The sequence below is a fragment of the Magnolia sinica genome, unplaced genomic scaffold (genome assembly GCF_029962835.1).
Source record: "Magnolia sinica isolate HGM2019 unplaced genomic scaffold, MsV1 ctg213, whole genome shotgun sequence".
In the NCBI taxonomy this organism is placed as follows: Eukaryota; Viridiplantae; Streptophyta; class Magnoliopsida; order Magnoliales; family Magnoliaceae; genus Magnolia; species Magnolia sinica.
The window spans coordinates 111,160-134,755 of NW_026682779.1; the positions used below are offsets into that span (position 1 = coordinate 111,160).

General features: G+C 43.8%; 1 protein-coding gene across 1 annotated transcript; it reads right to left on the bottom strand.

Moving 5' to 3' along the window:
- Positions 1-6,171: 6,171 nt before the first annotated feature.
- On the bottom strand, positions 6,172-11,757 carry LOC131236094 (uncharacterized). Its single transcript, XM_058233210.1, has 2 exons — positions 11,236-11,757; positions 6,172-6,240 (listed from the first exon to the last, which is right to left on the bottom strand). Exons 1-2 carry the CDS (start codon positions 11,755-11,757, stop codon positions 6,172-6,174), a joined length of 591 nt encoding a protein of 196 aa, XP_058089193.1.
- Between the last annotated feature and the right edge of the window lie 11,839 nt (positions 11,758-23,596).

Below are 23,596 nucleotides of genomic sequence, written 5' to 3' on the forward strand. Positions count from 1 at the left end.
GCATGACTGGATTGTATGACTCATGCATCTCGCATTATGATTACTATACGCCCTAGCGACATCAGGGCCGTACCCTCCACAGGCATATCGTGGATGGCCAAATGGGACACCGGAAATGTTTGGTTCTAGCATACGGGCGCCATAGATGTCCCTGGGTGAAAATCCCTAAACCTCCGTGGCCGAGTGGATCAACGTCGAGACCGAGTGGATACATGAGCGCCCGAGTGCCGAATACCAGGAGGCCGCGTCTCCCACTGTGTCGTGGTCGGTTAGGAGGGGGTGTGGCCTTACCCGCCCGAGGGTAGGGGGTAATACTAGGCTGAGTTTGACCAGCTCGTGAATGGGTCCGCTATCGACGTGCCGGATAGGTATTGGCAGACTATTGGCAAGGCGGATAGTGAGGTTTCTTATGCTCACTTGGACTGTGAGTATTTGAGAGGGGCAGTGCCATTTGGAGTGTACTAAACCCCGGTGATGATCCCAGAGATGAACCGTACTGACATGTGGATTTAGTGAGCAGGAGTTGCATACTCATTCATGCATTCATTCATTCACTATCTACTCGGGTTGGTGGTATGCAACTAATTGTTACGTGTGCCTTCGCAATGGCCAGGATTTCGGTTGGGGCGCGCGACTAACCTGAGATCAGGAGTTTACCACATTGAGTCTGACTATCCAAATTTAGGTATGGGACTGGTTTGGATAGAAGTCCCTTGTGATGGACCCCATAGCCTGCGATACTACATATTACCATCCCGACTTCACACTCCAGTATGGTCATTCCATTCGCACCGCATATTGCATTACATCCGCGGCATACGACATCTTGGGTTACTGTGCTTCTGCATTTATATGATCTAGATATGGCTGACGTATTTGTGAACACATAAGGAATTATATACCCAATTGCATTTATATGGTTTTATGGTCTAGGTACGACTGATGCTATTTGTGTTACTCATCAGAAATGTATATTGCATTGCATCCTCTACATTTGACATTTGACTCTTTATGACTCCTCGTTTGCGTAGCTGTTATATATTGTGTATATATTGATTTGGCTCATGGACTTACTCGTATTTCCGCTTACTCTGTTATCGTATGATCTATGATCTTGTGAGTATTTCTGTTTACTCTGATAATTTCTGCTCTTGTCAGTATTTCTGCTTACTCAGATAATTCATGATCTTGTTAGTATCTTTGCTTACTCCGATATTGTACGATTTATGGATTACCAATACTTCCAGTTTGTATGATAATGGCATTGTATTGAATACTTGGCACTTACCTTGTGCACACACTTACACAACCCCCCTAAGCTTTCTATAAGCTTATGCACGATAGATGCGTGCAGGTGTTATTAGGTTGCAGCAGCGTTGAGCTTGGAGCGTGCAGTTATATTCTGGAGCTTTGATTTCGATATATGTATTTTTCCTTTCAGCATTGTACTCAAATGATTATATTAGTGGATATGTGATGATGTTGTTGCCTTTGTCAATTGGGTAATCTTGTGGTTATGCTTAATATAAGTTAAATGTACAAAAAAAAATCCTCCTTGTAGGATCCTAGGATCGGAATCTGGCGTATGGACGCTAGGACCCGAGAATGGGGTACTACGGAGGCTGTCGGCACCGGATTCGGTGATCAGGATTCCTGTGAATCCGATTTCTGGGTTTGGGGCGTGACAGTTTATATGAAACTTCAGGTTGTTCGATATTGTCTTCTTGGACTATTTCTTGATCATATTTGTGATCCCAATTGAGCATGTGGATGTGCGTTCTATGCCCCTAGCCCTCTGAAGTAGTCGCTGCCCAAATTTTGCCCGAAAATGGGCCCGGGCGGTAGTCCGACTACCGCCGGCGGTAGTTGGACTACCGCCCATTGACTTTTACCCGTTCTGCCAGTTCCGTTAGGCGTTACAGTGATTCAGTGATGACAATTCTTGCAACGGTACTCCGAGTTCCGCTAGTGGTAATCCGAGTACCGCCCCCATCTATCGTTTCTTCTAGTAACCTCCCTTTCTTCTCTGTTCATTCTTTTTGTTTCTGTCCCACTTGATTCCTCTTGTCCGGATCGTCCGTTTCTCTTTCTTTGTCTCCCACTCTCCTTTTGTCTCTTTCTTCTTTGTCCTCTTCTTCTTTTGTTTCTTTCTCCTTTTGGAGTTATTATGACTAACCATGATGAGGGGATTGATGGGTTCATAAGTGAGGTTGGTGAGTCCATAAATGATGGAGGGGATCCTTTGATGGTGGTACATGGTGAGGAAACTAATGCCATTTATGACATGGTTTCCACCACCATAAATGGGGGACATGAGATTGGTTTGAATGGAATGGATGGGTTTGATGGTTATGATGGGGAAGGATTAATTAGATAAGATGGGCTTGACAGGTTTATGCCGGATAGACTACCAGGATTCGCAGATGTTCGTGCGATGAGGATAGATGGGTTTGATGGTGAGGATGGCGTGATGATGGAGTTGGATGGCTTGATTGATGGAGGGATGGTTATGAGTGGTGTGGATGGTAGCATAGTGATGATGGATGGTGTGGATGCGATGAGTCAGGCTTGGATGGATGGCGGGTCCCATCTTAGCGGTTTAAATGGCTTGGATCTGACAGGGGATGGACCTCTTGGGGATGGCCTAAGTTGGATCTTTGGCGCAGGTTTCAAGGCGGTGATGGGACAGTCAACTTCTGTCGGGGTCCAGGATACAGATTATGTCATCTCTGGGATGCTCATGCGTTGCAAGTCCTAGGGCTTGTTCATTCCAGACTGCTCCTGATGTAGCGGTCATTGGTAGCTCGGGTCCGCCTGTTGCAGTTTTTCAGGATATTTTACGGGATGTGATGGGTGAGTTTGGCTTCTTCCAACACCATGAGATTGACCTGTTGGATGAGGGCATGCCTATTTTTGATGATTTGCCGGTGGATCCGGGGCTTCAGATTGTAGAGGGTGTGCCTGTTCGGACCTGCCGTTTACAACCACGCGACACCTGTTCCAAGAGGTTGCATATCTGGATTGAGAGCCTGACCGAGTCTGAGATTTTTGAGCTGGGCTCTTGGGTTTCCGAGAGGTTCTTCACTTCCACCGGGTTCACTTAGATTGGCGGTTGTTGAGCGCAGCTTTGTATGATTGGGTTCCATCTCTGAATCTATTTTCCTTCAATGATCTAGAGCTGGGCCCCTCACTAGAGGAGCTTTCGTGTCTGTCTAATCTTCCCCTAACCCGAGAGCCTTATGTTCCTTCGTCCGAGCTAGTTCGTTCTACTGATCTGATCTCCTGGTTCGGATTTCTTACTGCTCTCCCTACTACGGAGGGTGGGGCCGGTGAGCTTTCGCTTGAGGTCCTGTATGATCGTTGTTCCACTGCTCGTGGGGGTCCTAAGTCCGATCGCTAGCTTCAGTGCTTGAATACGTTGATATTCTGTGTCTTGGCTGAATTACTTTTCTCGGGGTGGAGACAGTCATCGTTGGCGGTTTTGCTGGATGTATTTCGCCGTGTCTTACATCGCAGGAGCATTACTTCCGTAGTGCTGGCAGAGCTCTTTTTAGGGCTGACCGAGTGCTCACTTGGACGTACTCATGTCCTCCGAGGCTGCTACTCATTCCTTCAGGTATTCTCCGCCCTTTTCCTTTCTCTTGCTTGGTATTGTTATTTGCTTGCCTTTTGAGTTATGCCTTCTTACAGGTGTGGTTATGGGAGCACCTGTACATGACTCCTCCGCACCTGTGGCCGGATTCCCACCGCGATGATATGCTGTCTTTGTTGCTTGATGGTCTTCCCCTTGGTGCTGAGGCCACTGAGTTGTTATATCGCCGCATGCTCTCTCAGCTTCAAGGGTGGGAGATTAGCTGGGAGGCTACCTGGCTTTGCTGCTCGCCGTTAATCTATAGTGCGGCTCACACTCCCTTGCTGTTGCTAGGTCTTCGGGGGTATTGCTCTTATCATCCTGTTTGTTTCCTCCAACAGTTCGGCTTCTGGCAGAATATTCCAAACTTCGCCTTTTCTGAATTTGGGCATGCCCCTCTTTCTTCAGATTTGACTGCTTTGTATAGGCGAGTCTGGATTTCCTGACAGGGTTCCTTGGATGCGATGATGTTGGTGCTCGAGTCTTGGGCTCCCCCCTTAGCCATAGTGCCATATCAGCGATGGGTGGCCGAGCAGTCTCTTTATCGTCAGGTTCCCAGATGGCATTTAGCGAATGAGGTTGCCGATCAGGATATGGTGGGCGATACCGCTTCATCCTCTTCATGTGTTGGCGATTCGTTCGAGGCATTTGAAGAGCATCCTTTCATTAATCCGTCTTTCTTGCTGGCCACACATGGTCATCTGATCACCGAGATTACTTGTAACACCCCGATTTTTGAAACCCGAGTATATGACTCGTCCCCTAAAAACCCGAGTGTTAGCCTATAAAATTCAGTGTAAATTTAAACCACTTATTTTTAATCAGAGTGAATAGCAACGAAGCTAGAGTAAACCATGCATTGTATAAAAGCACTTAAAACACCATAAATAAAATCCCAAATGTAACGCCCATACAAGACTTATACAATCCTAAATAACAAAGTTCATATAAGCAAAAACATGAATCAATCAACTAGTAGTGGAGCTCAGTATGGGCCGAAGGGCCCCCATCTAGCTCCTCAGCTACCCGATCTACTCTAGCAATCCAGTAAATAGCATCGGCTCGCTCTACACCTGCATATTCTGTACGGTTGGATATTTAATGAATAAGTGGCCAGCTCAGTGTGAATTCTCCTCAAGATTACACACCGCCGCCTTAGCAAACATAGTTTAAAGAAAACAAGGAAATAATCCAAAACACGTAAGATGCAATCTTATTAAAATGCATGGATGTATGAATGCACATCGACTTGGGGATGCTCATCCAATCGGACTTGGGCTCGCCACCCATGCAATCATCAACCTGGGGATGTATCCAGTCAGACTTGGGCTTGTCACTCATGCAATCATCGACCTAGAAATGCTCTTCCAGTCGGACAAATAGGTCGATAGTAGGTGGTCTGGGAGCTAATAAAATAATACCTCAATGACCCTAGGGTACATGCTACAGCATCCAGAGTTAGCCACCCGTCATCGCCAATATGCCATGAATGCATGATTTAGCCAAACCATTATTATTCTAATTACAATCAGCCAATTTAAGTAAACTTAATGGTCACTACGGGGGGCTTGTTACCCAGCGTAGGCCGACAGCTCGGGCATAGTGTCACATTACCACCATCCCCGGCTTATGAGATTTCTCCCACCTTAGGATGCTCAATGCAACCCATCGATTAGTGGTCAATCAAATTAATTGAGTAAGGAATCTCATGTCCTACATAACCTCCAATCGAGGGTTCATTCCATTCCACACTCCATCATGTTACATCCTAAGTATGGGTTCACATACACTAGAGAGCTTACCCACTAATAAGTGTAGTGAATATGGGTTCATAATGACTTACAACAATTCATATGAAAATATACTGCTATAGCATGACAGGCATATGTTAAGCATAATAATCACAACAGGTCATGATGTGACCTATAAATTAAAATGAGAGCTATCATGTAGCAATTATCACATGCAATCATGTCTTACAATTATCAATCGTAAATCATATATAAATCATATAAGAGATCGCATGCTATAAATTAACAATTTTAACATTTGATAAAGCTATAACTTAAACCAATTTGGAAATGGAAAGCTTAAGAGGAAAAATCATCACCTTATACTTTGAATTGCCTACCAGTGTTGCTAGGGAATGTGTGTTTCCTTAGAATCAAACCTTATCATGAGTTATAAGTTTATACAGTTAGATTCAAGCTTACACACTATTTAGGGTTAATGTCTCAACCTAAGGTTTAGATTACCTAGCCGAGTTGAACATTGATACAGGTAAGATCCAGGTAACGTTGACCACACTCCATATGGAATATATGTATAGTGATCAAACTAGAGATCATGTGGGCCCCTCAGATTACTAGAGAAGTAGTACCCCATCTAGGTCGGCAGGTGGGATGGAAAACTTCAGCCAAGTTTTTTTTTATTTCTTTTTTTACAACTGGCGTGCAAGATTATGATTTATTTGGCAATAATACTAATAAGAGAGAGGTTTTATAGCAATGGATGAAAAGATAGATATTTATATGTCTAAATCAAGAAGTGAGAGCCAGACCTTTTGATGTAGCCGAAATGCAACCAGTTTCAAGAGATCTGCACTGGAACTGGAATCAAAATTTTAAAACAGAAAACTGCGTGAGATGAACTAAAATATCGATCAAAACAGGAGGATTTGAATCTAACTAATGGGAGAACGGCTAGATTCTAATAATGGTGTGAATTGGAGTTCAGATCTGGGGTTTAACTTGAATCCTCCAACCTTCTCTTTCTCCCACGTTTCTTCTTTTCTTTCTCTCGTGGCTTATACTGGTGGGACGGGAGGTCTTTTGTAGACATGAGGACCCATGCATATCCCTCACGCAATCAGATGATTGGTTGGACTTACGCAGCCCCGGTTTCGTGCGTAGATAAGGCAGTTGCGGTTTTGCCTTTGTAGAATGGATTAGCCAACGATCCAGGTGCGAGGTATCTCCCAATTTGACCTCCTTGGCAGGGTTAGGAATCCCCTGAGGATGAGTTTGGACGGTTCTGATTGTACTAAGGAATAAGTTGTTGATCGCAGAACAATTGCCACTACTGGTTTCAATGGGAAACGGCTGTCCTTCTGTCGGTTGGTGCGCATGCCACGAGTTGTATATATAGAGTCTTTCAGTTTTTGGGGTTTTGGGTTTTGTCGCGTAACTAACTGAATGGATGGTTCAGATCATCCTTAGGGATGATCGTGGTGGGCCACGACTCATCCCAACGAACAGTCGTCCGTGAATGCGGAAGGAAGAAAGGATTTCCTTCGCTGAAATCTCAAGTGAAATCTAGGCTGGCCTTGGTTTTGGTGATCCTCAGGAGTGTACACATTATGTGTACACGCACCACCAATGTGTGGGGCCTTCAGTGAGGATTAGTGAGATCCATACCGTCTGTCATGTTTTATGGGTCCTATTTAGGCCATCTGACTATGGGTGGTGCAAGATCAAAAGTCAAGTGGCCCATGCTAATGGGGTACACCCCAAATCTAAACTACAGATCGTTACACTAACGGTTTTCACGGGCATTGTTGTAGCGTGTGAGAGAGTTTCTTTTCCAAATCGGTTCTTGAGTTAGCGGGGTTCACTGAGGGTAGGGATCATCCCATATGGAGTGGTGAGATCTGTTGATGCTAATCCTCGTTGGAACGTGATTGTTTTAGGAGGAAGAAACGGAGGTAGTTCGTTTTGAATTTGAATACATACTTATTTCGGAAGAGTTGCTAGCTTGGAGAGTTGTGACTTACTGTAGCATTAAGTGGGGTCCACTTTGATGGTATTCCCAGAGATCTAATTCGTTCATTAGTTTTGTATGGTTATTTTAGGTCAGGGGCCAAAATATAGGGGCAATCCATTTGTCGGATGACCCACACACGGGGTAGGGAGGTAGGGTGAAACCCATCATTCTGTGCGGTTTAGTCGCTGTAATAGTTGTTATAGCCTGTACGAGAAGGTACCAATTTTGATTAGTTAGGTGAGGTCCACTTGTGATGATCTTTCGGAGAATCCATGCCATTCACCACTTTCTACATGTCGTTATGGCCCATAGCCCCAAGTTTGAGTCAGATCCGATTTCCAAGTGGGCCACACGATCCTTTGATGCATGAGGTATCATTCACCATTTAATCCCATCCTCCACGTGGTTGCCATGCACTTGGTATTTATAAATTTGGCCTTCCCCCTTACTGTATCTTCTATCATCCGTTCCTCCCTACTGTGCTATCCAAAGAAGTGAAATTTTACCAATCATCCTCATTTCTTAAGATCTTTCAACCGATTAAATTTGGGGCCCGATCTGTCAAGGATGGCCGAGATGCTCTTTTATTGGCTAACACTCTCCACAATTAGAAACAGTATTTATACACCTTTGATTGACGAGTTACCGGGTAGTTTCGTCCTATATCCTAAGATCTTTATGATGGTCGGTCCACTGCAATATTCATGTGGCCCGTTTGGCGGATCCAAACATGATGGATGGTCAAATGACTAGCTAAAAATAGGGGGACTTGGTGGTTAGCACTCTGACCATGTATGTAGGTGGATGTACGGTCAATTTCGTATACGGATGGTCATAAAGTGTGTTTCTGGAGTAATTAGGGGTAGGACATGTATATCATTAGGTTCAAGTGACTTTCTCACATGTATAGGTTTCTCATATTGTAATTCTAATGGTGGGTTAAGCATATTCATATGGTGTGAACAAGATAAACGGATTAGAATCTTGATCCAATAAGTGTACGGATGGATGTAGAGATCAAGTAACTAATTTAATGTTATCTAAGGGCTGAAATTTGATATGTATGGTTAATTTATAATAATTAGGCTTGGTATAAAATTTCACATTAAACGGATCATAAGAACCATATGAATTGGAATTCAAGGTATATGTTGATGGTATTTTCGTAATTATTGTTGATCTCAAAGTTTTGTGAAATCTAATGGTTCTAGATGATTATATGTCATTTTCTAAATAATTCTTACAAAATGACTTATATTTAAATCATTATAGATAAAGACTTATTCACTAATTTAGTTAAAGGAAGGTACATATATCAAACTACATGAGCAACGGTCGAATGACCTGATTTATGGATGAAGATCATTCTTAACGGTCAGATTCGTGTTAAAAGATAAATATAGGGTTAGGATAGTTAGATTGGCATCATATTCATGTACTTATTAAGTTAGATTTCATGGTAACACTCAAGGACTTTCAATACTTGGGTATTGAAAAGTTTGGGGTGTTTCATTGCTGCCCTTCATCACACATGCGAGGATATGGCTCATCGACTGGCAGCGGGACGGCGGTGTGATGAGAACATACTTGTGGCGCATCGTCTAGATAAGGATGAGGCCTTTTACCTACGCATGGAGATAGAGAGGCTTAGACAGAGATTATTGATGTATGAGGGATAGGAGCCCACCTGTGATCCTTGATTTTGGTCGATTGCTTATTTTGTATGCATGTAGGGTTTTGTTTTGAGAAAAAAAGGAAAGAAAAGTGTACTTGTAAGAAAGACTTTAAAGAAATTAAAGATTTTTATTTTGTGCCAAATTCGCAAATATTCGCTTGGGTTTGGATTTTTGCTTTGGATGATTGGGATCAGAATCTTGGGCTCTACCCACGTTGTGCGCAGTAGTCTAGATTATGTTCTTAGGGTCTTGGTTCCCTGAGAGGGTGTCCGAGATCGTATTCCATAGATTTGAGCAGAGTTTGATAGGGTACTAATCCGAAGTTGATCTTTCCTTATATCTCGCTGCGGTGCTTGCTGCTTCAGCTTCTTCTATTCCTACACTTTTGTTTTCTATGTTATTTTTTTTTGTATTTTTATTTCTTACCATTTTTGCCTGTAGCGCCCTTTTAGGTTTTCACTACATCCGGCTTTCTCGTCATTTTTGCCCATGGCGTCCTTTCAGATTTTCACCATGTCTCGAGTTTTTACTCTTGCCTGCCCCTTGGCAGCTATGCTGTTTTTACCCTTAGCGCCCTTTCAGGTTTTCACTAAGTCCGCTACATGTCCGCTGTTTTTACTCGAGCCACCCCTTCAGATTTTCAACTCGCCCATTTTTCTTAGACATGTCTCCCTTTTTTTTATTCTTTCTTTTTTTTTTTGAGTGCTAGGTGAGATGGAGAGACTTCCTTCATAGCTGGCCAACTAGTTACCTTCCTGTCCTTATCTTTGAGCACAATCGTAAGCTGCCTTTTAGTTTGGATTATTTGGGGATGTGGGATGGGCTTATCTTCTCCTTTTTGATCTTGCTTTTCCGGTCTTTTTCCTCTTTTTTTTTGTGCTTTTGTTTTCTCTTCTTTTTTCTTTTTTTTGGGAGAAGTGACGAGTATTTTTGATAGGAGAGATGGCAGATACATATATATATATATATATATATATATATATATATATATATATATATATATATATATATATATATATATATATGTTTGTTTTGGTGGGAAAATAATGGAGATAGCTTTGCAATTGTAATCATTGACAGGGTCAGATATGGTTACCCGTGATAGATTTTCACGTTATCGGCGTTGATGGGCTCGGGAAGATCTTCTCCTCTCAGATTGGTGAGCCGAAGAGCGCCTCCTGGGAGTACTTCTCAAATGATCAGCGGTCTATCCACGAGGGTTTGAATTTTCTCCTAAGATCTGGCAAGTATGGCAGTAGGATGCATTTCATGACCATGTCACTAACTTTGAAGTTTCTCTTCTGAACCCTCTTGTTGTAGGCTCGTGCAATCCTTCTTTGGTAACATTGGGAGTAGTTTAGTGCCCACATGCGCTTTTCGTCTACCAGATGCAGTTGATCGTACCTTGCTTGTTACCACTCTCCCTCCTCGACTTCACTTTCTAGCAGTATTCGGAGCAATGGGATTTTGATTTTGAATGGTAGTACTGCTTCCATTCCGTATATGAGTTCATATGGAGTTGCGCTTGTAGCAAACCATACAGACGTCCGATAGGCCCAGAGTGTGTAAGGAAGCTTTTCCGACCAGTCACGATATGTTTTCACCATTTTCTCCAGTATGCGTACGATGGTTTTGTTTGCGGCTTCGACCCCACCGTTCATTTGAGGTCGGTAGGGGCTTGACCGATGGCATTGAATTTTAAACTTGTCGAGAAAATCGCTCATCCTTTTATTGACGAACGGAGTTCCATTGTTAGTAATAATGGCTTGAGGGACCCCATAACGGCTAATGATGTTTTTCTTTATAAACTTGACCACATGAGATGCTGTAATGGTGGTGTAGGATGCTACCTCTATCCACTTGGTGAAGTAATCTACTGCCACCAAGATCTATTCGTGCCCATTTGAAGCTTTGGGGCTAATCTTGCCGATAATATCCAGCCCCCATACAGAGAAGGGTCATGGTGTCGTCAGGTTGTAGAGTTCAGAAGCAGGTGCAAATCTGATTCGCATGTTCCTGACACTTGAAGCATTTCCTGACGTGTTTGTAGCAGTCTGTCTCCAACGTGAGCTAATAGTAGCCGAGTCGTAGGATCTTCTTTGCCATCATATGTCCATTCATGTGTGGGCCGCATAGTCCTTCATGGATTTCTAGCATGATCTGTGCCGCTTCTGTCTCATCCACACAACGGAGAAGGACTTGGTTGAAGGATCGCTTGTAAAGGATGCCCCCAGTGATCACGAATTGTGCCGCTAACCGTTGGATAGTGCAATGGTCGGTTAGTGTTGATCCTTCCGGGTACTTCTGGTGTTCGAGGTACTTCTTTATGTCTATGTACCATGGCCGATCATTCGAGGGAGGTTCAGCTTCATCGATCTGTAGGCAAAATGCAGGTTCCTCCTGGAGTTCGACGGTGAGTTCCCATTCCGCGACTCCTTTTGGTATTTCCAACATTGAGGCGAGGGTAGCCAAAGCTTCCACAAATTGGTTCTTGACTCGGGACATGTAAGAGAATGTGATCTCCTTGAATTCTTCAATTAAATTCTCCAGATAGACGTGATACGGGATCAGCCTTTCATCCTTGGTCTTCCAATCGCCATTTACCTGATTGATGATGAGTTGTGAGTCTCCGAAGACCCGTAAACCTTCACATTGAGGGTGATGGCTTCTTTTAGACTGGTGATGCATGCTTCATATTCAGCCACGTTGTTGGTGCATTAAAATGCTAATCGCCTAGATATGGGGATTGGGACGTCATCGAGAGAGTAGAGTATGATGCCTACTCTACTCCCTTTTGAGTTCGCGGCTCCATTAAAGAAGAGTGTCCACTGTCCTGCTTTTCTTTCTTCTTCTTCCTCGATCTGGAGGATGTCTTCGTCAGGGAAGAAGGTCTTTAATGGTTGGTTGTCAGGCAGAGAGTGTGCTACTAAGTGATCAGTCAGTGCTTGCCCCTTGATTGCTTTCCAGGTGACATATGTGATGTCAAATTTTGAAAGCAGTATCTACCATTTTGCGATCCTGCCCGTTAGTGCTGGTTTTTCGAACAAGTACTTCAACGGGTCCATATGAGCGAGCAGAAGGATCGGGTGAGCGATCATATACAGTCGTAGCTGTTGTGTTACCCAGACTAGGGGGAGACACATTTTCTCTAAGCTGGAGTATTTGGCTTCATAGCTTGTGAATCGTCAGCTTAGATAGTAGATCGCTTGATCCTTTCTTTCCATATTGTTGTGTTGGCCAAGAATGCATCTGATTGCTTCTGCTATGACGGAGATATATAGCAATAATGGCCTACTCGGAGTAGGTTGTATGAGCACTAGAGGATTTAGCAGGTACTTTTTGATCTTGTCGAAGGCCGCCTGACAATTGTCATTCCATTCCTTTGGAGAGTTCTTCCGTAGTAGCTTGAATATGGGCTCACAGACCGGAGTGAGCTGCGTGATGAATCGGCTGATATACTAGATTCACCCGAGGAAGCCCCGAATTTCTTTTTCAGTCTTGGGCGGTGGCATGTCGATGATTGCCTTAGTCTTGGTCTCATCTGCCCGAATGCCATCCTCACTGACAATGAAGCCTAACAGCTTGCCTCCAGTTGCATCAAAAACACATGTTTACGAATTGAGACGAAGCTTGAACTTTTCTAGCTTGTCGAAGAGTTTCTTGAGATCTTTGAAATGTCCTTAGATCATGCGAGACTTAATGATCATGTCATCCATGTAGACTTCCATTTCTTTGTTTATCATGTCATGGAACAAGGCAGTCATGGCTCGTTGATATGTAGCTCCTGCATTCTTCAGCCCGAAGGGCATAACTCAATAGCAGAAAGTTCCCCATGGTGTGATGAAGGAAGTCTTCTCTCGATCTTCGATGGTCATCTTGATCTAGTTGTAACCGGAGAAACCATCTATGAAGGAGAAGATCTTGTGTCCAACAGCATTATCTACCAATGTATCGATGTGAGGTAGAGGGAAGTCGTCTTTAGGACTCGCTTTGCTGAGGTCCCTAAAATCGATGCACATCCTGACTTTCCCATCCATATTTGGAACTGGTACGATATTTGCAGGCCATTCCGGGTAGTTGGAGACTACTAAGAATCCCGCGTTGTATTGCTTGATGACTTCATCACGGATCTTCAGAGCCAATTTTGGCTTCATTCTTTGCAACTTTTGCTTGACAGGCTTCATATCCGGCTTTGTTGGTAAATGGTGTACCACCAAGTCTTCATCGAGCCCTGGCATGTCCTCATAAGAGAAGGCAAAGTTAGACAACCTTGGTTTCAGAAACTCCATCATCCTCTGCTTCTGTTCCGGAGAGAGTGATCTTCCGATGCGCACCTCTCTAGGGAGTTCCACTGATCCTAAGTTCACAATTTCGAAATCATCTGCTACAACATTGGCCTTTGTTTCAAACTTTTCGAGAGAATCTTCAAATTCAAGAGCAGTATCATCATTTCCCTCATCCAGAGCTTCATCCAAACCCATGAGCTCGAAGTCCAACTCTAGATCGAAATCATATGAGTCGATCTCTCTTGCATTGCATGTGAAGTGTTTGGCACAGTGATTTTTTTAAAAAAAAATTCTATTGTTTTTGTGTTTTGAGAATTTTCTGATGTTTTGTGGCTTTGAAGAATATTTGATTTTTTTGTATTTTTGGGAATATATGATGTTTTTGTGTTTTGAAAATTTTCTGATTTTTTATGTCACCAAGGTATCTCGAACAAGACGGTGTTATGAACCATGATTGATCCTGTCCTGGTTCGGGGTACCAACTACTATTTACATTAGCCTTTTTTTTGGGGATCGGCATCCATGAACAATTCGCCGACTGATTCGATCGTTAGGGGGATGGCTGACCATTGTGGTTCTTTCCCTCTTTCGATCTTGTTGTTTTGACCTGTTTGTTCCTGTGGGTCATCTGTCTTGATGACCATGATGTCTGCTGGGCTGGGCTCAGAGTCGAAATTTGATTCAATCTCTTCACCCAGGAGTTGGAGTTCTTCTAGCTCCTCAGGTTCACCTTGCGGTGGGATCCTGATGTCTGTACAATCAAGGGAAGGCCACTTCCCTTTATCAATCCAATGGATAGGCTGCTTCTACCCCTTGTATTGCTGAGTTGGTGGCGGGGATGTATCCTTTTTACTGCGAGTGGGAGTGGATGTTTCCCCGTTCCTTCCCGTATCCTTTGCAAGGGGCACCCTTAGTTCTGGGTCCATTATGGGCAGATCCTTTTCCATGACCCTAGCCTCATGTGGTGAGTCTGAGGGTTCTGCCCCTAGCATCGGATGTACTTTTGATGCCCTGAGGATCTTATCCCACCTTATCGGTGGCCAGACGGACTCCTGGTTGGAGTGTTCAGAGAGTTTGAGTTGCTGGAGGTGATCCTTAAGAGAAATCATCGTGTCTTCACAAACTTTCCCATCCTTAATGAACTTGATGGGTGTGTATCTAAACGGTTGCCCTTTTTTAGGTCTTTTATCTTGATGTTCTAATGTTGGCCGATATCCCAATCCCCGTCTCTGCACGTTGGCACGTGCTGGCTTTACTACCCTACCTTTTTCATGGAACTCGGTACAGTGGTTCAGGATTAATCGTTCGGCAGGAGGAATGACATATTTAGCAGCGAGAGGTCGTGGATTGGCAATTGCATTCACATTTTTGAATTCAAAGCTGTGATACGATATGTCACCCTCTGCATGCTAAATGTCAATCACTGGGATATCAGTTTCTGGGATGTTAACCGTCACCGGTAGGATGGTTTCTGGCTTGGCCAATACTGAAATGATTCAAATTTTCCAAAGGAAATTTAACCCTTTGATGGAGGGTAGATGGGATGGCTCCAACAGTATGGAGCCATGTCCGCCCCAACAGAAGGTTAAATGAGGCAAGAATGTCAATGACCTGAAACGTAACAAGGGTCATGTCTGGTCCGATTTACAATTCAAGGTCGATTTCTGCCTCGACTTGCCTTCGGAAATTATCGAAGGCTCTAACGCTCGTGGTGTTGGGTCTGAACAAAGAGGGTTTTATCCCCGAACTTCCTTCCCAACATCACTTGCTTATGTAGACCTTACGCATTCCCCCTAAGTTGTTGCAATTGTTGTTAAGATGGTTGTGCCTGATATCCCTGTTGGACTTGTTGTGGTTGGTACTGCCTATTTGCATATGGCTGATATTACCTGTCTTATCGCGGCTCGGGTTGTGGAGCATACTGGTTGCCTTGAGCATTTGTAACGCCCTGAAAATCGGGGGTCGTGCATACACTCGACTCCCGAGTTCCTAGGGTCACTTATAACCTATTTTCATTAATATACGTTTAATCCAATTTAAATGCGCAGTCTGGAATTTCCTAGGACATGAAGCACAACCACACAAGTCTACTGAAATGAAAGAGATCAAGTATATATACAGGTCTAAAAATATAAATGAGTCGCACAAAGCATCGCCCAATAAAATTGCAAAAGAATGATATGTCCAAAAAGAATAAAGCTGAGTCCATAACACAGCGATCCAAATCCCGCCTGTCAACCTGATGGAGAGCCACCCATTAACTAAAAGTAGGACAACTCGTCCTCCTCATTTAAGCTCGTGCCGTCAGGCTCCTCGTACTCTGCATCACCTGCATCTACGAACGAGTCTGGTTGGTGTTTTAAAACACCGTCCCAGAGTGGGAGTGAGTGATCAACTCAGTAGGAGCTATTTTTCTTAAGTCGTAACAGGCATCAATTACATTATGAACTTAATGAAAAGCAATCATTCATAAATACCTAACTAATCTTATTAATACATATGCATGATAGATGATATGATGCATGCCCTCGCTACAATACTCCCTCAAGCGATTCCATCTAATGATCACGTATAACCAACACTCCCTCAAAGCAACCTTGACTGCCGAGTCGCCAACCTAGCTAGTGCAATGCGATGATAACGTTAGCCAAGTTCTTAGTTAATTCCATTCATCTAGCAGGTTGGAAAAACTAATACAACCCACGTATCAATGCCCTCAACTAGTTGCGATCCCACGGCCCCTCAACGAGTGAGGCCAGGGCACCTTGATCCTTGATCCTGTCGGGTTCCCCATCCCCGACTTCAAGCACATGGGGAGTATTGAGAACTGAGATCACTCGCGATCACTACGAGGAGACTCGTCGTCCCAGTGTAAGCTAACAGCTCGGACACAGTATCCCTTTCCACCATGCTAGGCTCACGAGACGGTGGACCAGCTTCAATTGGTTATCGATGGGCTACAACGGTTGCAGGGTGTTTCAATTTCTATACATATGTGAGCAATCAAAGTTAACAAGTAAGATTGGTCAGTAACAGGCTATACCGCACAAGTCTAGGGAAGCACGTGACAGGCAACATCGGGTACGAGGGACCCATGTAGTCTAACTACTGTCGTCCACCCGCACTCGCCCAAACCCATGGGTTTAGCCTCAATACAATCCTACCAACGGGGCGGCCTTCACTCTCCACATATTCCTAACCAACCTGAGGGTTTGGGTGATGATCCATAACATCCCAACTAAGAGGGTTATCAATTAGCATAATCAACATCATGTTCTCATACTCCTCAACATACAATTCAGATTCTCCTAGCAAGCGAAGCTAACAATATCCCTTTCCACCATGCTAGGCTCACGAGACGGTGGACCAGCTTCAATTGGTTATCGATGGGCTACAACGGTTGCAGGGTGTTTCAATTTCTATACATATGTGAGCAATCAAAGTTAACAAGTAAGATTGGTCAGTAACAGGCTATACCGCACAAGTCTAGGGAAGCACGTGACAGGCAACATCGGGTACGAGGGACCCATGTAGTCTAACTACTGTCGTCCACCCGCACTCGCCCAAACCCATGGGTTTAGCCTCAATACAATCCTACCAACGGGGCGGCCTTCACTCTCCACATATTCCTAACCAACCTGAGGGTTTGGGTGATGATCCATAACATCCCAACTAAGAGGGTTATCAATTAGCATAATCAACATCATGTTCTCATACTCCTCAACATACAATTCAGATTCTCCTAGCAAGCGAAGCTAACAATATCATGAATAAAGGTGCATGTGTGTTGTATGGGTTGGTGAGGAAGTTAAGCACTTCCTACATCTCATAGAACCAAATTGCACAAGAACTAATAAGGCATACATGCTATAGGGCAACATCATATGATAAATCAAACAAGACATAAACATGCGATCATCAATTTACACCAAATCATGTAAGAGGCAAGAACAACATCATATGAGAAAATCAAACGAGACATACAATTCCATACAAATCCAAACAAACCAACAATTCCTAGGTTTTTCTCTAGATTCTCTAAACGCATCATCCAAACAATCAAAATCATTAGACTTATATTACAATTGGTGCTAGGTCACCTAAGGATAATAGTCTGTACCTATGGATCGTTGAAGACTTGTAAAACAACCTATGAGTATGGATTTGGGGTCGATCGGCCGGAATCCCTAAAGCACACATTTGCATGTTAGAATTACAGGCAATATCTAGCTCAACACAAAGGATCTCAAGAAGATGGGTGCTTACCTCTCCAATCGGTTAGAATTCAAACTTAGAGTGGTGGGTGTGGGATCCCTTGAGGAAGAAGGAAAGAGTTGCAAGAATCGACTTCTCTTGGGCCCCACCTTCAACTATGGCCCACTTTCTCTCCCTCCTTCATTCTCCCTTCCTCTCTTCTTCCTTTCTTCTTTCTCCCTTTTTCTCTTCTCTCTTTGCTTCTCTAGGACAAATTCGTATGAGGAGAGGGGTGCCCCAAAGGAGCCCTTTTTATAATACCAGATTTAGTGCAAATGGCCCCAAGTGTCATATTTTTACTATACTAGCCTTAGGGGAGTATTTTTCTACCATTTGGGGGCCACTACGGGGCGTAGGAGTTGACACCCACCATTGAATAGTTGGCCTTAATGATGATCTACATATGGATATGATCGACCCACCATTTGGATGCGCTGATAGACAGATATGATAAGAAGTCTGTTCAACGATCGCCAATGGTAGATCAGGGCCGCGACTATACGGATATGAGCAGGGAAATATTCTTACTCCACGTGTGAAGTTTGGTCATAAACCGACAGTCCAAAATCCTCAACTTTGAATAAGAGTGGACGACCCAATTCACTTAAGTTTTAGCTTCTTCCTTTAGGGTATTTGCACTTCTCATGCACTTGTCCTTTATCTCAAGTTGAGCGGTTCTGGACAGTACCCATATCCGACTCCCGTGATGGATGTCAAACCCAGTAAGACGGACATTATTTTATAGTTTTGGAACCAATAGCCCACCAACGAGCGGTCTAGAGATTGTTCAGAAAATCGGGGCATTTCTGGAATGAATTAGGTATTGAGATTTCTCATGGCCAATGATTATGGTTTGGATTAACTATGTTCATAGTGTGGCCTATTTATAATAAGTAAAAGTGGAGATTTGGTCAAGATTACTCTAATTCGTTGATTTTAGGCTAAAGGAGTAATAAGGTTGATTTGGTCTATTAGTCAAGATCCGGGTGGATTCATTGGCTTCCTACGGTTGATTAATCGGACTTATACAATTCTTTACTGGTTCCACTCGTGCATAAACTAACAATGAGTGCTAATGGTCAGTGAGTGAAAATATAAGTTAATTATAAAAAAAAAAAGAAATTTCAAGGATTTTTGAAAATCTAAAATAGTGAAAAACCAGGATGTTACAGTGTTAGCGACGATGTTATTAACCTCTGTAGTGCGTTATACGGGACAGTATCGTTTCTATTCCCATATCCAATGGGTTTCCCCTCGACTTTATTTTTTCTGATTGTGGGGGTCTGATGTGGCCATGGAGAAATAGTTTCGGCTCTGATCACGGCTTCCACTTGTTCTCCAACTCAGATGAGTTGGGAGAAATTTACGTATGGATACGAGATTAGATATCCTAAAATGCTGGGATTTGTTGAGTGTACGATCATGGATATCTACTCCTCGTCATCGATGGGGTTTCTCATTTGAGCCGCCATGGCTCGCCATCTCCCCACATATGCTGATAAGGATTCATTGCTCTTTTGTTTCAAGGCAGTCAGGTCAGATCTTCTCAGAGCCATATTTAAGTTGTATGAGAACCTGTCAATGAACGCCTAGAAGAGTTTTTCCCAGGTTCTGATTTGATGGCTGTCCAGTAAGGTGTACCAATCCAAAGCATCACCCTTAAGGGATTTCTGGAAAAGCCATATCAAGGCTCCATCATTCCCTGTTATCGCATTGAGTTCCCCATAAAATGCTTTTATGTGTCCTGTGGGGCACCCATTACCGTCGTACCTTTTGAATTTTGGTACCTCGAAGTTTGGAAGTACTCGGGTGTCTGGGAAAGGACAGAGATCCCTAAACTTGGTGGATGGGTGGTCCACTCCTTGCTGTCTCTGGAGCTGATTTTGCACCATTTGCAACTGCTCTCGTAATTCCTTAATTTCTGACTTACCTTGCTACTGATATCTTCCCCCTTGTTGTAGGGCATGTGTTGTTTCCTCTTCATATGGATTGAGAATAGGGGGTTGCTAGAAAGATAGTGGGCTCCCAGTGGCGGGAGGTAGCTGGAATTGAACGTCACTCCCTTTCGGAGGAGGATGTGATGCTCAAAAATGGCTCTCGCTTGGGGCATCTACCAATTCCGGAATGTTGCTCCCGTTAGGAGGAGTGAATTAGACTCAAAACTGGCCCCCTTCATGGGCATCCGCCAGTTCTTATCTGTGGTTCCCGTTAGGGGGAACTTGTGTTGTAACCGGATTGTTGTGATGTGCTGAGTAGGGATGTGTGGGAGGGGTGCTCCCGATTGCTAGTTGTTATTGATCTTGTGCTGACTCTTCTGGGAGAGGGAGCACGGGATTTGCTGGAGGAATGAGAGAGAAGGTAAAAGGGATTTAAGAGAGTGAACTATTCTGTACGCTAGGCAAGGTTGCCTATGTATTCGGTGTAGCATTTGATACTAGGCAAAGTAGTAGCTCTTGCATTGCTCGGAGACTTTGGACCACCTCTTGTATGGTTGTATTGGCTTGTGGGTCTGTTGGAGCTATTGGAGGTAGTACGGGTGTTAGTGTAGGTACGGGTGCTGATGTTTCAAGAGCTGGTTGAGCTGCCAGCTCTTCTTCATGGGTAGCTTGAGAGGTCATAGCTGCGCGGGATTGAGTGGCCATGGTTCGAGTCTGTGCCTAAGAAAATGCAAGCCAAAAATTTTTTTTTGTATGAATGCAGTGATGATGTCTCTTAAGATTAAAGTATCACACACTTTCGAGTCGAGTCTCAACTAGTGCGAGCTAGCAGAACTCCCTAGTGGAGTCGCCATTCTGTAGACACTGAAAAATTGGTGCCTACGCTGATTTAAATGTTATGGATTAGTGGTGGGGAGTGATAATGCTGATTTGTGGATGTTGGAGTTGCCACTAGCCAATTAATCTCAGAATCTCGCAGTCAGCTAGAACCCGCGGAATATATAAGGTTTAAGAAATCCGAAGACTCTCTTAGCTTAGATTGACTCCTGGTCTACGATCCGGGATTCCAGGTAAGGGACCTCAGTTACAAAGAGGGAAGGGATTAGGCACCCTCTCCACCCGTACAAATGTACGGTCTCTACTTAGTGTGGTAAAATAATCTCAAGAGATAATGATGATGTAGTCATGATGGGACTAGTCACACGTGAATTTCTGATGCAGTAAGATTCAAGATTTCAGCAAGCCACAGAGCATACGTCCAACGATGTGTCTAGAAGGCAGATGTAACGATGCTTATGTAAAAAGGTAAAGAAGAGTGGACTAGATCACTAGGAATGTCTGATGTGATAGGATCCGGTATGCGGCAAGTCACAGAGCATACGTTCACTAGAGATCTAGAGGAGCAGGGGGGTTGAGAAGGGAATAGATGTCATGATGAGTGCTTGTGTATAAAAATGAATGGATCTTTAGCTTGATCTTGAGCAGGCTAAGACGTAGACTGAACCATGATCAATCCGGGCTAGAGTTGGGGATTGGGATGGTTGGGAAGGTAGGGAGTAGGCTAAGGGGATAGCTGAAAAATCTGAACTTAGAGGCTTCAGAGCTCCTCCTCACTCTCACTCTCTTTGTCCCTCTCTCCCTCTCTCTCTCTCTCTCACTTAAGCTTGGAAATGAGGAGTGGATTGTTGGGGATGGTTGAAATGAGAAGAGGAGAGGGCTATTTATAGCCTTCTTCAATAGCGTTGCTGTAAATAGGGAGTAGGTAAGGGGTAAAATTATGGAATGGAGGCTTGTGATTGGCTAGGGAGAAAGGAGCGCCACATGGCGTGCTCCCATTAGCTTTTGGGGCCAGTAAAACAGTAAATAGTGGAGATGAGGGGGGTAAATCCAGGGAAAAGTTGACTTTTGACGTGGGACAACTGTCCACACGCAGGCCGCGAGCGGCGGCATACCGAGTACTGCCGACGGTAGTCAGACTACCGCCGGCGGTAGTTAGATTACCGCCCGAGCTCCGTTCGGGTCAGGCTCGCACGTGCGGGCTTTGTCCGCTACGTTGGTTCACCTGGTGGTCTTCTTTTAGGGGTTTTACGGCTTAGGTAGGTGGGCTTAGGTTTGGGTAAAGGGGTCCTAGTTGGGGTATAGGGTAAAGACGGGGTTGTATGTGGATTTGAATGGTTTGGATTACGGTTTTTGGTTGCAGGTTGGAAGTTTTGGGACTTTTAGGGTTAGGTTTCCAGGTTTGGGCTAGGATCAGGGTTTGGTTTCGGTTATGATCATGGTTCCTAGACTGTCTTAGCCTTTCTCAAGATGTCACCCCGGGTGGGGTGTCTACAGCATGGAATTGATAGTGAAATGAAGGGAGTTGACCGTGAAATACATAAAATTGAATGTGAAGTGAAGCGGAATCGCCGGAATTGACCGTGAAATGCCTGGAAATTAACGTGAAGTGAAGGGAATTGACCGTGAAATGCATGGAATTGACCATGAAATGAAGGGAATTGACCATGAAAACATAGAATTGATCGTGAAGTGAAAGGGAATCACCGGATATGGCCATAAAATGCATGGAAATGACCATGAAGTGAAGCGAATTGACCATAAAATATATGGAAATGATCGTGAAGTGAAGGGGAATTCCCAGAATTGATCGTGAAATGCATGGAATTGACTGTGAAATGAAGGGAGTTGACCGTGAAGTACATAGAATTAACCATGAAGTGCAGCAGAATCGCCCGAATTGACCATGAAATGCATGGAATTGACCGTGAAGTGAAGGGAATTGACCATGAAATGCATGGAAATGACTGTGAATTGAAGGGAATTGTCCGTGAAATGAATGGAAATGACTGTGAAGTGAAGTGGAATCACCAGAATTGACCGTGAAATGCATGGAAATGACAGTGAAGTGAAGCGAATTGACCGTGAAATGCATGGAAATGACTGTGAAGTGAAGCAAATTGACAGTGAAATGAATGGAAATGACCGTGAGGTGAAACGGAATCACCAGAATTGACCGTGAAATGCATGGAATTGACCGTGAAATGAAGGGAGTTGACCGTGAAATGCACGGAATTGACCGTAAAGTGAAGGGAATTGACCGTGAAATGCATGGAAATGACCATGAAGTGAAGGGAATTGTCTGTGAAATGAATGGAAATGACTGTGAACTGGAATCACCGAAATTGACCATGAAATGCATGGGAATGACCGTGAAGTGAAGGGAATTGACCGTGAAATGTATTGAATTGACCGTGAAGTGAAAAGGAATCGCCGGGATTGATCGTGAAATGAATGGAAATGACCGTGAAGTGAAGGGGATTAACTGTGAAATGTTTTAAATTGACCGTGAAGTAAAGGGGAATCACCGGAATTAACCGTGAAATGCATGAAATTGACCGTGAAATGAAGGGAATTGACCTTGAAATACACAGAAATGATCGTGAAGTGAAGGGAATTGACCGTGAAATGCATTGAATTCCATGCACTTCACGGTCAATTCCATGCATTTCACGGTCAATTCCCTTCACTTCCGGGTCAATTCCGTGCGTTTCACGGTCAATACCTTGCAATTCACGGTCAATTCTGGCGATTCCCCTTCATTTCACAGTCAATTCCATCCATTTCAAGGTCAAATCCCTTTACTTCACGGTCAATTCAATGCATTTCACGGTCAATTCTCTTCATTTCACAGTCAATTCCCTTTACTTCACAATCAATTCAATGCATTTCACTATCAATTCTCTTCATTTCATGGTCAATTCCAGCGATTTCCCTTCACTTCACGGTCAATTCCATGCATTTCATGGTCAATTCTCTTCACTTCACGGTCAATTCAATGCATTTCACAGTCAATTCCCTTCACTGCACGGTCATTTCCATGCATTTCACGATCAATTCCAACGATTCCCCATCACTTCACAGTCAATTCCATGCATTTCACGGTCAATTCAATGCATTTCACGATCAATTACATGCATTTCACGGTCAATTCTGGCGATTCCCCTTCACTTCACAGTCAATTCAATGAATTTCACGGTCAGTTCCCTTCAC